Consider the following 14,045-nt stretch of genomic DNA (forward strand, 5'->3'; position numbering starts at 1 on the left):
ACGTGGCTGAAGGAAATTATTTGCCTGGATTATTAGGCTAACAAATATTCCCCCCAATAATGATGGATTGCCTTTGTTTTATTTTTCACTCTTGGTGGTAAGAAACCACTAAAGCTTTCTTCCGAAAGTGCCGCTTCAACCACAGCAGGAAAGACTAATTATAAGCACCCTGTCTAGGGTATAAAGGAAAAAAGAAAGAAATAGTTTGTCTAAGCTTATGGAAATGTGGCTGCATGCTTCACTTTCTGCCTTTTCTTCTTGTCAAGCAAACAAAGCAGAAGGGTGGGAGGGGGAACAGGAGCACGAGCAGTGAAACGGCCTCGGAAATTCAAAGCTGAAAAGCTATTCCAGCTGATGAAAGGCAATGAGACGAGACCTCTCCGTTCCTGCTCCGCTCTACCAGATAAGAGAACGTTGCCAGACTTGGACAGGCAAAATCTGTTCCCTAAACAGGGTTCATCAGGGCATATCACGGCCTCAGAAACATTATTGCATTTTTAATAATTCAAGAACCTGCCTGTGTCCCTCTTGATTAACGTCTACATAGCAATTGTCCAAGCTTCGCCGAGGTTGTCATTTTGCTGTCAAGAAATATCTATAATTGGTTATACCAGCTGAAATGGTTATTTCAGCTTTTCAGTGTCTTTTAAATTGGACGTTTTAATGAAGGGGCAAATTTTCTGACAGCAGATGCCAAAAATGTGCCTGAAAAAAGTCAGGAGAGGAGAAAGAACAAGGGGAAAACAGGAACATTCATCTGCCTAAATGCAAGCACATATTGCATGGAAGTCTCTGAGAGTACGTACTTGCCTCTCTTGACATGTAATCATCTGCCCGCAGGGGTGTATCCATGAGCAACAATTTGCATATCTGTTTTGGCGAGTTTGGCAGTAACCAGCTGATGCGCGTGCAGTTTCCAGTAAATCACAGGGGAGGGAACGAACATCCTAGAACAAGAACTTGTTCCAGATTTTTTTAATGTCTGAAAACAAGTGGTGAAGATTACTACAACCAGTATTTGTAGGGGAAGGGAGCCCATTCATTTTTCTCATCAAATCTGCTGGCCTGCAATACATACCTTACTGTTTCCAGAGCTGTTTCAGAAATGTATGCACCTAGGCGTGCCAAGACACTTTTTGCCACATCCCAGTTCACTGCAGAACTCACTGTGCCAAATTCTTCTTTGGAAAAACAACTTGTTTTGGCTAAACATAAGTGAAAGTGAAACAGACATTTCGGGCAAAATAACTCTAAAAATGGTATTTCTACACAAGCTTTACCAGAGGTGGACTTCTGCCTACTGCAAAAATACATTTTAGAGGAACCGAGTTAAATTTAACTCCTAAGAAATATGAAACAACCTTTCACTCTAGCTCTGCTATCTGAATTAAACAGTAGTCCAAATCCAGAGGAGTTAACTTAGGCTTATTTCTGAGGCTCTCTAGAGGAGGGTTCCTCTTCTTAACAAATCTGGCTTTCAGAGTAGGTGATTATGTCCTTCTGCTCACTGCAACTGCAACAAAGCTTTGTTTTATATTTAAGTGAGACTATAGAGCAACTTAGTTACTCTAAATAATATTTTCCTAAGACTGCCAGGTTATCAGCATTTCTTTTCACGGCAGCCCAAACAAAGCCAAGACTTGGAGCCTACGATGACATCCGACATGGTCAGTAAGACAGCCTACAGACCAGGAGGAAGGACGGACGCTATCTGTCTTCAGCCGTCTGGGAACACAAACAAACAAAATCCTTTCGCATTGGCTCCAGCAGAGTCTAATCTCCCCTGCAGCATGAGGGATGTGACAAGGTCTCCGCGCTCTTACTGAGGGGCCTAGGAGGTCTTGGCGTCTCCCAGGAAAAGAGGATTCGCGTTCTGTTGAAAATCACACAAGGAGAACAAACAAGAGCAAGCCCTGGGGTAAGCAATTTCCAAACGATACTAGTCCTTTGCATTCTCCTGGATCCTTGTGATTGCTAGAGAGGAGACCATGACAACAGCAGAAAGGCCATTCACTGCTGACACTGGAGACACAATGGCCAACCAGTACTTTGGATGAAATAGATCACCCGCTAGCTATTTTATTAATGATCCGACCGGAAAGCTCATACTTCACTGTAGAACATGAAAGAGATGCAAGTAAACCAAGCTGCTAGTAGACAGGAATGTATTAATATTCATTTAGCTTCTTATATACTGCTGGTCAGGTCAGGAGAGGAGTTAGGCAGTGCAGCTAAGTCAGTGCCTAACAGCTCTTCGGGCTTGGATGAATAGAGAATTCCCATTTAAATTCAAGATAACCAAGGGAAGTCAGAACAACAGACACTAAAAACTACATATACACTAGACTGTTGTCTATCAGCTAATTAATATAAAGTCTATGAGTAAATGCAGAGGCATCCTGAAACACTACTGTCTGCTCTCGAACGTAGCAATAATGGAAAACTGATGCTTAAAAGGAAGCTGCACCGTCAGGGAGTACGTACACACTCACTGAGCTTTTCTTCAGGAAAAGACACCTTTGGAAATAGCCCAATCACACCCTCACGTGTCTGTGTGTAACCACATGAAGACTTGGCCCTCCCCGAGAACTGGTTTCTGCAGCTGTTCGCCCGTAACTAAATTCTCATTTCATTTCTCTGCAATATGACCGCAAAATAGAGGGGAGAGAACAAAAACAGAGGAAAAGTGCCACCAAGACATTATGGCTTTGTTGTTTTCTTCATGTTTTCCCAAGCAACGCTTCACAGCTACTCTACAAACATTCTTCAGTCCACATACATTGTTAATATAGCCTGGGATGAGGCAAGAGAATAAAGTCTGCATCAGAAATTCATTCATTGGAGGTAAATATAAAACATTATCAAGATGACTTATGATAGCATCAAACCTACTGTGCAACTCACCCGTTAGTCCAGGACTCAAAATATCAGTGGCTCAGACATCACCAAAGAGTCTATCAGTAGTGAAAATTCAATATTGCAATAACCTTTAACTTAATCCCCTGCCATACAAAGACACACACATCTATCACTGTTATTTATTTCTGTGTGTACGTGCTTAAACAAAACATATCACCTTTGACTTTAAGTTCTTCAGAACATAAGGTACCTAGAAAGGCAGTAAGCTTTGTACTAGGCAAGATTACACATGCAGGCGTGCGCTTCATGATTACAACGTGACGTTGCAGGGTTCACATTTATTCCACTTCTACTAGGAGGTTATTCCTACATAAAAGCTCACATAATATTCTGCATGACAGGTTCAGAAGAGCCTCATCTGACTTTTTTTTTTTTTTTAAATAAGATACTGAGATCCACATGAGATTTTTTCTGTGAAATAACATACAAGAAACAGTATGTTCCAAAAATTGTTTGTAAAGGGGCAAAATCATCCTCCTTTACATCTACATAACTTTAAGAGAATGCATCGCTCACGAAAAATGTCAGAATAAGGGCTTTCAAGACTTAAGTTCACAGGCTAAGTATGCCATAGACAACAGCAATTCATACATCTTCCCACTTCCCTCAGCGCACTTAAACTGCTTTACGTAGAGAGGAGATGAACATGCAGATGCACGGGAAAGTGTTTAAATAATGTAAACGGCACAGAAAAAAAAAAAAAGGAAATCAGGAACTCTACGTGTTCTCACAACGAATGGATCACGGCAGACTATGAAGCTGAAAAACCACACAAACTGGTGAAAGTTTTTAAACAACATATGGATTTCTAGTAGAAATCACAACAACACACCACTGAGATTTGGTGCATGGGGAAGGAGGAGGGATCTGACAGAAGGGAGTAAAAAAATAAAATAAAAATTATATTGACTACACATACAGTCAGAGGGTTTTTTGATAGGAATTCTGGTTTTATTGAGATATGTCTTCTGCTTCAGAGCCCGAGATAATCACTGATGCAGATTAGGCAGCAACTTTCACTGACAGTTTTCTAACTGGCTTCTGGCACCATCCCTGTAAGCACCTCATACTGGCTTCTTTGTAGGACAGGAGAATCAAGATAACGGGCCGCTGGGGTAGATTCGCTGTGACAGTTCCTGCACATCCTGCACCAGTCCTAGAATGACCCAGTGCCAACTAGTTTCTGCGAGCATACCTTTTCCACCCTTAACTTAAAAATAAATAAATACTGGTACGTCTGGTTTTCACCATTTAGGAATCATTTTTTAAGCCTTCAAAAGTTTAAAAAAAAAAGAAAAAAAAAAGAGCGAGAGAGCGAGACACTGCTATGAAAGAGGCTTGTTCGATCTGTCTGCCATGCAATTCTCAGCACTCTATATTCATCCAAACACAAGGTATTCTCAGAGGCACTATTGACAAAAGACTGCACAGAAGCCAAGCACCACAAGTAGCTATTTTTAATTATCTGAACTGCTCACTGAAAACATGCACAGCTTTACAAGCAAACTTAAGGTCGGGGAGGGAAGCAGGGGTTAAAAAATCACAGCAGCAAACTACATGTTAAGAAAAATCTCCCCATGGAAACCCCCCGTCTAGCCTAGGACTGTATATCAGTCCAGGTGAAACGTTTTGGGCTATTGTAAATGAAGATAAAACATGTTGGCATCTGTGTGACAGACATAGCCTCAAATAAATCAAGCAATCAACAGCACAGCATGCTATTTCTGGCTTTGTGCCTCCTTTTTGTCACATTAGGGTAAAAAGTTGCGTTCAAAGACCACAACCGTCCCTGAAACAGAAGCCTCCCAACACCCCCCACCATCTAGGCAAAAAAAGCAGGACAAATTCAAGTGTCTGAAGGGATTACGGGATAACGGGGAAGCCTGCTAACAAAAGCAGACAGCCGTTGTGGCTTAGGGAATCAAAACGAATGCTCTAACGTCTTCCTCCTAGCTTTCTGCAAGGGTTTTGCAGTGGCAATGCTTAGTCTAAGATGATACCGATGGCTACTGATTCCTTCCTGCTGTCCCGCCAAAAGCTGTTCCCCTGCCCCAACCCTTCCCTGTTCTTCTCCATCTCTACTAGGCTTAGCGATGGGCTCAAAAAGCCTTTGAGGGTCAGTCTCAGACAGCTGTTTCTGATCACTGGTTGACCTGCCGCACATTTGCCACGCAAAGTTTTCCAGCAATGGGAAGAGATGGAGGATACGCTGGTTCTACCAGTGCATGCAAGAAGCTTGAAGAAGAAACAGCAGAGGGTCACGTGGACAACGGGATGGACTGAGACTCATGAACATTCCTCTGCCATTACTGCACCTGTTTCTATGAAATAAGGTACTGCATCTCTGTGCGTCTTCTCACTTCTGCCAGAGAATTAAAAAAATCAGGGCAAGGTCTTCAATATGCATTCGTAGAGTGCCTGACACAGCAGTGCCCTGGTCCAACCTAAAACTGCCAAGCGGCAGCATACAGAGCCAGTTTTCTCAAACGTGTTGTCCTGACCCGTGTTCACTGCTCTCCCCAGCCAGCCTCTTATTTCCATGGACTCCCCTGGCTGAGAACGGCTGAGAATCAAAGACCGTGCATTTTCCCAGTGTAACTGTGCCCAAGAACAACGCTGCAAGATTTTCAGGGCACTGAAATAGTGACCGTCTGATATCTCAGGATGTATCTGAATAACCATTTCAATACAAATTATGCAGACTTGAAACAATTTGACAACAAAACCTACTACAGCAGCACAGCAAAAGGACAGTGTTACATGCCAGAAAAACAGGATTAAGGCACACGCTCGCAATCACGTAGGTAGGATGGACTGGGTTCAGTCTGGACTGCTAATTTTAATTTCACAAGTGCATAAAGAAAGATACTATCCTGAAGAGAATCCAAGGTGACTTTTTCCCCCTCACCCCTAAGGATCTAAATCTAAACAAAGTGTTAAATTCACATGTCTGGGGTAAGGAGTGGGGGTGAGGGGGGAAAGAAACACCTTATCATAGCGAAACACTGCAACATCAGCTGACCTTCAGTACCTGTCCACGTATACACTTTTACCCAAGTGGAGTAATCTAAATTACCTTTCCTTTAATAATCTTTTTTCTTTCTTTGAGATATATTGCTATTTCTTAACATGGGTAACTAAAAAGTAATTTATATTACTTACTATAAAACATTGTAATTATAATGAAAAGGTACAGAAAGAGTTTGCTTAAAAATAGGAGGCTAGTGACAAAGATCCATAGGAATTCAACAAATAAGGCAGAAGAAGGCTTATTTGGAAGTAAGCCAACGCATTTTGTCATCCTCTGCATCCCCAGCTTTGCTCATGATAGTTACGGTTATCAGTGCCTACGTTGTTGTTTTCCTAAACAGTATTTGAAAGCAAAGAAAGCCCATTAGAGAAAGTGAGGTCCTGCCCTCCATTAAACTTCAGATTTTAAGTAAAAACTATTTAAAATAATTTTCTAAACCAATTCCAAGAATTTACGTCTTAGATTCAGAGCCATCCTGACTCAGGCAAACATGGTAGCTCCCTCCCACAGGTGTGACACTTCAAGGCAGCACGGCTCCTTTGCAAGTAAGCAAGATGGAATACATCATAAATAACGCTTACACTTTAAATAGCAATTTTCATCTGTTATTCTGGTGACAGGTCACAAAGGTTGGCAAGAGCATTGACATTTACATTTTAAGCAATGATGCCCAGATAGTTTAGGTGATTTGTTCAAAGCCACATAAAAACGCAGCTGAAGCCAAGTACAGAACCAATTTCTAAAAAGCAGCAAAACGCAGATACCTCACTCCAGCTCACGGAAAGCTCGGTCATCACATCACAGCTGTTCCTGCTCAGTTCAAGTCTCACTTCTTCCCAAAGCCAGTAGGCCCGCACATTGCCAGTGATTTACTCCGCCATGTCTCACCGCACATACTGCTGCTATTAGCTTTCTCTGGTGAGTAAACCTGTAAGAGGACAGTGATTTATCCAACCATCAATCCTATGCACTTGTGTACCCTCTGAGCTCCTGGTGCTTCTTCTCATTGATGAGATGCGCATGTCACAATTTCTCGAGCAGCGTCCAGAAGAGCTTAGATTGCTTGATATGCCAGGCCAAGCCACAGGCTACCATAGGATGTATAAGCTAAATCCCACAGTGGGATTTACCTGGAGCAGCCGTGTCCAGCACAGGGGTATGCAGTGCTATGCTGACCTTCTAAATCCTGTACGAACAGGAACAGAGAGGCTGCACTTTGGGCGGGTTACGGGGAAAGGCAAAGCTCAGGGCTGCAGACACACGTAAAAGACTGGATGGAGTTGAGTCGCACGTTGGCTTGGCTCACCAAAAGCTCACAAGCACATTTGTTTCCTCTGAGGCCACAAACTGGCTGCAAACTATTCAGAAGCCAGTTGTCTTTGGCTATTTTTAGAGCTGCACATTCAGAGTTTCTTTGGAAGTATATGTCAGTCTTAGGCAAAAAGTCAATTAAAAAAAACAATCTTTGCAAAATAACCAGACTGTGAAAACCCTGCAAGCGGATGTATGACAGCAGCACCAACTGCTTTAATGAACACATTTCTGCACAATGACAGGCACCAGGAAATCCCAGCACAGAGTTACACCAGCTCCCTTAGCTGGAGCGCTGCAGCAAGCATGCACAGCCCTGGATCCAAACTATCAAACACCAACATCCATCTGGCCTTTCTTCCAAACTGAATTAGGGCCTACAACCTTTAATTACAAGGGCCTCTGTGTCAGATTCAAATGCAACTGGTTTGCTGTTCAGCAAGCAGACTGGATTTTTATATCTTTCTTTCTTTTTGTCCGTGAGCAGTGCAATCAAAGTCCTACGCACACTTATTTTCTGAGATTACTGCAATTTTAGCATTCTCACAGTTGTGCCTCCATTTACCCTGCTGAGTAGGTATTCCTAGCGTATCCATACCACAGAATCCAAGTGTCAAAATATCTCCTACCTCTGAATCTCTACTACTGAAGGAGACACAGACTCATCCTGCAGGTCGTGTTCTCACAAATGGGATCTTTAAAGCTTGGAAAGAAAAATAACCCATATTTATTGTACTATTAAAAAATAAAATCTACTGAAGTACAGCAGCAATAAACGTCAGTTGAAAAGAGTTTGTGTTTTACAAACACAAAGGTGTTTGTAAACACCTAGGTGTCTAGGATTTGGTGTGGTTTTTTGTTTGCAATTGGCAAATTGCAAAATTCGTTAAAGCGGTCAGAGTAATTACAGCATCTAAAGAAGAGTTGCATTTACCATAGACAAGTAAGCTTCCTGGGCAGCACTCACAGAATAACCTGCAACCTCCAAAGAACAGTAACTCTCATACTTTAGGACCGCACTTCCTCCCCACACCAAGATGACCAGTTTTGTGACGTCTCTCTTTATATCAACAATTGCTCGCTCCTCTTTTATTCTGCACAGAAACGGTAAGAAGCAGGAAGATCAGCCAGTCGTACCTTCCTTCCTGGCAAAGGAGGATACCCAAAGTTGGGCAGAAGGGATCTTCCAAGGTCTCCCCCACTTCAAACTCCTGCCCCAAGGCAGGATCAAAGCCACCCGCGCCACTCCTGACAGAAGCTCATCTGTTCTTAAAAGTCCCAGTGACAGATATTCCCTCTAGGTACTCCCTACCACGGCTTCACTGCTGACGCATTTCCAAAGCTTTCCTTGACGTCTAATCCAAACCTTCCTTACCAAAAATGTAAATTCTTAGTACTTGCCTCAGGGTAATTCCTTTGAAAGAAGCTCCACCGGTGGAAAGGTTACCTTGCATGCCTTTTGTATGATGCTACTATTCATATACAAAGGTACATTTTTCACCAGTGTGATAATGTGATCATGCTACAGGCTTCTATCATTTTCTGCAGTAATTGCTGACTACCTTATCTACTTAAACCTTAAAAAAAACCCACATACATTCACTAAGCATTTCTTGCTTAGTTCTAATGTCAAGTTAAATACTTAATGACATGCAGGCGCAGTCTGGCGTGCATGAACAAAAAAAACCTCCAAATTTGCTCAAGAAGAGTATTTTACAGGAAACATCTGCCTGCCTTTCAACTTTCTCTGTATCAAAGCATAAAAGCAGTTGCTGGTTCCCTTTTTCAAGGTAAAACAATATTTTGTAGCATCATGGTAGCTCCTGAATCTTAGAAAGGAAAAAAAAAAGATAGCCTTGAATTAGAGTTCTCACCCACACTAAAGCTTCAAATAATGTACTGTATTTTAAGCCATCCAGGTACTGTCATCATTATCCTACCTATTATAGTAGGTAGGAATCCTAGAAAAAGTTTAAAGCACCAGGCCAGCATCTTCAGCTGCCTGCTAATGATAAGCTGAAGTACAGGCTAGAAAAGTGGTCACTGAGGCAGACTGAAAACTGGCTGAGCTGCTGGGCTCAGAGGGTTGCGATCAGCAGCACAAAGTCCAGCTGGAGGCCAGTCACTGGAGATGTTTAACCTCTTCACTAATGACCTGGATGATGGGACCAAACACACCCTCAGCAAGTTCACAGACGTTACAGAACTGGGAAGAGTGGCTGATAGACCAGAGGGCTGTGCTGTCACTCAGAGAGACCTTGACAGGCTGGAGATATAGGCAGAGAGGAACCTCATGAAGTTCAACAACAGGAAGTGCAGAGTCTTGCACCTGGGGAGGAATAACCTCGTGCACCAGTACATGCTGGGGCCAACCAACTGCAGAGCAGCTCTACAAAGAAGGATCTGGGGAGTCCTGGCAGACACCAAGTTGAGCACGGGCCAGCAATGCATCCTTGCAGCCAAGGCGGCGAATGGTATCCTGGACTGACACTAGCAGGTCAAGGGAACAGGTTGCCCAGAGGGGCTGTGGAGTCTCCATCCCCAGAGATATTCAAAACCTGACTGGGTATGGTCCTAGGGTACCTGCTCTAGGTGACCCTGCTTGAGCAGATGGGTTAGACCAGATGATCTCCAGGAGTCCATTTCAATTCTAACTATCCTGCGATCCTGAAGGAAACAATCACAAGCTGAGCAAGAGGCTTGGGAGAAATGGTACCAAATCCACAGCCTGGGCAAGGCCTCTGCTGCCAGAGGGTTATCACAGACACTAAACCAGGTATCAAGGCAAATAAATGCTCCAGGATCAAGGCCAGAAACCGTGCCTGAAGCTGCTCGTTCCCAACATGAGCTGAGACAAGCGTGGATCACCTCACAGCAGTCTGACAACTCTCCCTTGAGCCAATTATGTGGCACCTACACTTCAGGGATAAACAGAATTTCATCTGTATGTACATTAAAAAAATCAAATATGAAGATATAATAAATCAAATCAGAGGAAGAAAAATGTCTGAGGATTATACACAGATGAACAATAAAGGGATACTGGCAGCATCATGTAAATCAATTAACGTCCCATGCCAAAGATTCATTGCCTGCCTCAGATTCTAAACTTCATTTCTTCTAGTAACCTTAAGGCCTGAATTTACCCATCTATTTCTTCACAACAAACGTAGCTACATAAGCAATAAAACACTGCTCCAGGTGGTAACCTACCAGCTTCCCGGGTATTTCTGTATCTAGTCCCACTCTGCGGAGTGCATGCGTAGGAGCACAGCATCACTGCTGTTGGAAGGGACCTCTGGAGATCACCTAGTCCAACCCTCCTGCTCAAAGCAGGGTCAACTAGAGCAGGTTGCCCAGGACAGCGCACCCACGAAACAGGTCCAGGTTTTCATTATTCTGGAGCTGTGGGCATTGATAGGTCTTGTACCTTAGAAGCATCTTTCTGGCATTGCTCCTGGAAGGAGCCGGGAGCCAGGATCCCCCCCAGTGACATGCTACAATGACTGCTCTGTTCGCAGTTTGGTATTCAGCCACTAGATGTCTGTGTTAGATATCTATAACTTACCCCAGGTAACCGGCCGAGACAAAGCTGGAGTTCCAGCTAAGTAGAAGTCAGTTCTAGTTGTAGCCTGGTATCTTAAAGAAACAAGGACTGTGTAATCCCAGTTTTTCTGTCTGTTCCCTCTCTTGCTAGCATCCACAAGTGGAACCAGCTGATTAACTTCAATGAAGTCTGAAAACAAGAATGGGTCGCAAAGACGATTATCTTTATGGGAACTGAATAATTAAGATTTCAAAAATGACAGCCTGGGTGAGAGCACTCTGAATTAGTGTCCTCACTGAAGGAAAATAAAACTCAACCGGTGCACACATCCCATCTGGAGGCAGCCAGCAGGGCACCGACACCCCAGCCAGCCTACTCATAGTGTCACATGTCACACAGCGCGCCTGGCTTTTGCTTTCGGTTGAGGGGGTGCCCCGGATACCGGGCTAACCACGGGGGGCGGGGAGACAATGGCGGTAAGACGCACAGGACACAGAACCGTAGCTCGGATTTTGTTGAGCTGAGCGCTTGGGAAACGTCTTCTGTTCTATCTGCAACTGCGATCCTCTTTAATACACGCTTCCTGACTAAGGAAAGCTAATCTCAGTAATCATGGCACCTGTGAGCTAGCAAAATATGCAAGCAAACCCCACCAAATGAGCAGAGATCGGGGCAGACTCACAAGCCAAGTAGAGAGGATTCAGCACTGAACCTTGACGCTGGAAGGGGAACAGAAACTCAGACAGAGCCTTTCCTTTATAATTTTCTTATTTTGAGAAGTTCAAACTCTGTCTGAGGGTTAAATGGGACTTCTTTGACTGACCAATAATACATCAACACGACAGACATCGTAGACGGCTCTGAGGTTAAATCAAGGTCTCATCTACTCTGAAGATTAACCATCTTGTATCTGGAAACATCCCCATGCCTTTGAAACCACTGTGTTAGCCCCAGAAATCTTTGGCTACATCAGATTTAAAAATTCAGCTACACGTGCTGATGATCAGCAGCTGAGTGTCCAAATCATAAGCGCCTTACAGGCTTGTGAGGCTTTTTTGCCTCAAGGATAAAAAGAAAATAGACTGTCCCAGCAGGTACTAAAATATGACAGTGTCCCTTGCAAGGTCTTCGTGCTGCTTCTAGCACGAGGGAACAGCGCACTGTCCCCTCTCCTCCTTCCAGCAGCCTTCGCTGCGTGGGGAAAGCACTGCAGCACTGTTGTTTTTAGATAGTTCATCCCTTGCCCTTGGAGCACAACCCTGCCGAGGCGTTAGAGAGTCTAGGAGGGATTATTCAGAAAGAAGAACCAGATTTTGAACTTCTCCAGCAACAAAACTTGTATACGTGTAGCAACCCCCTGCTTTCTCTCCCTCACTGCAGCTGATAGACCACTGCATAAACTACTGCAAATAATGGAGAGGAAGGAATTAAACGATCCTGTGCATCAGGACAAGAGTTCAACCTGTAGAGAGGATGACAGGAAAGTCGCTCAGATGGGTTTGGCAGTGTGCTGTCAGGATTTCTAACTCCTGTGGTGTTTAGAGAGGAGAAACCAGTAACTCTCAAACCTGATTCTGCCAAAAGTGATATGAAAATTAAAACCCACAGAAGGGAAGACTGCCATGACAACGTGACCTCTGGAGAAAGAGTAAAATATCTGAACAGGATTTTGCATAGACTTAGATTTCAAATGATTCTTAAAAATATGACTCATGCTGTAAGATCAGCATTAATTGTGGCAATTAAATGGCTCTTCTGTGATTTCATTCTATACCTGCCAAGAAACAAACAAAATATTGATCGAGTGCGCCGCAAGTTTTATTTACATAAAGATCTGATTGCCAGCTTCATTCTTATGCAAAGCAGAGAGATAAAGCTCTTTCAGCCATCATTAAAAAAAAAACCACACTAATCTAAAAATAAGATCATGCTTTGGCTTTACTTATAAAATGCTTGAGAGTGACTACATGTTTGTTTCTTCCAAAGTCACAGTGAAAAAGCACCAGCTAGATGTAGGAAAACACTGAATCGCTGCCAATTTCTATCGACGTCAAACCAGAGATGGGGTTGCTCAGTGCTGCAAGGTACCTGACCCCAGTTCAGTAATGCTAAGATGGACGCAAGGAACTGGTGTCCATTTCTGATTCCCAGGTCAAAGCATCCCCCCAAAATCTCCCACTGTACAGTTCTGAATGCGCACTGGTTTTTTTCCATTTGTGCATTCCTGTGAAAGTTATTCCTGCAGTGCTGTGTCTTCAGTTCCTTCCTTGAAGCTACTGTTTGTAATCTTTTTGAAGCAGTAAAAATAAATTAGTGTGCTGCGCTGGACTAATGCCAGAAGGAGTGACATAGCAAAGTTACTTCCGAAAGAGACCTGTCACCTCTGGAACGGAAGCAAGTTGGTGGCTTTGAAAGGCAGAAGACCAGCTGCCTAAGACCTTGTCTCTGAAAAAATAGGCCTGCCTTACATCACGATAAGAGAAAGAATATCCTTTCATAATGTTATTTTTTCACTAAAGAGAGTCAATTTTAACTTTTTGGTTTAAAAAAAAAAGAAGAGTAAACTCCATTTAATAACTTACTCCATGTAGCACTTCTCAAAAGCAAAACACTGCACTTTTAACAGCAAACAGCTACACTGGCAGAAACACGCAACCTTATGTGATGTGATAAAATTGAGCAAAACGATATATCCTGACCAAAAAGTACCATGAAGAACAATCTATATTTACAAAGCAAGTCCTAAGTGACTCTTAGCATAGGTCCATATTCACTATTCATATCTTTGTTTCTACGTGGTTATTACGAAATCCCCTTTCTTCCTCCACCAGCCAGCGTGGCACCCCTGAGCACACAACAGAATACAGTTCTAATAATGGTATAATTCTACTTTCCTTAGGGGCTTTTTTTTTTGTTTGTTTTCTTGTTATGACTCAGGAGAACAAAGTGAAAATATTCACCATCATTACCTTTTTTGCAAATGCTCCTACTGCTCATTTTGAAAAAGTGCAACATATTTCAGTGAAAAGCAAAAACTCAGTACCAAACAGCTAAAATAAATTCTTGGGGCTAAACTGTTGCTTCTCAAGATCTTAGCAAAGAATTCACTGATTAAACCTACTATGAGATCTTAAAAATCTTTACTGGATACAGGACACTACTGAAAATTTGCTGCTCTCCTACAGAAAAAGAAAACAAGTACACCCAAGAATAAGCCGCTGCGGCCAGAAACATCCA

The 14,045-nt window shown here is 42.9% G+C and overlaps 1 protein-coding gene across 5 annotated transcripts in view; it reads right to left on the minus strand.

Moving 5' to 3' along the window:
- Positions 1-14,045, minus strand: part of LRP8 (LDL receptor related protein 8) — a 193,605-nt gene that overhangs the window by 161,388 nt on the left and 18,172 nt on the right. The window contains exon 1 of one of the 5 annotated variants that reach the window (XM_068953192.1): positions 6,720-6,759. The exons of the other annotated variants lie outside the window; for them this stretch is intronic. Within the exon in view, the coding sequence (XP_068809293.1) occupies positions 6,720-6,744 (25 nt within the window). The 5' untranslated portion in view covers positions 6,745-6,759. Of the gene's footprint in view, positions 1-6,719; positions 6,760-14,045 lie in introns of those variants that run through there. 5 annotated transcript variants of the gene reach the window in all.

Source organism: Struthio camelus, chromosome 8, assembly GCF_040807025.1.
Source record: "Struthio camelus isolate bStrCam1 chromosome 8, bStrCam1.hap1, whole genome shotgun sequence".
Classification (NCBI taxonomy): domain Eukaryota; kingdom Metazoa; phylum Chordata; class Aves; order Struthioniformes; family Struthionidae; genus Struthio; species Struthio camelus.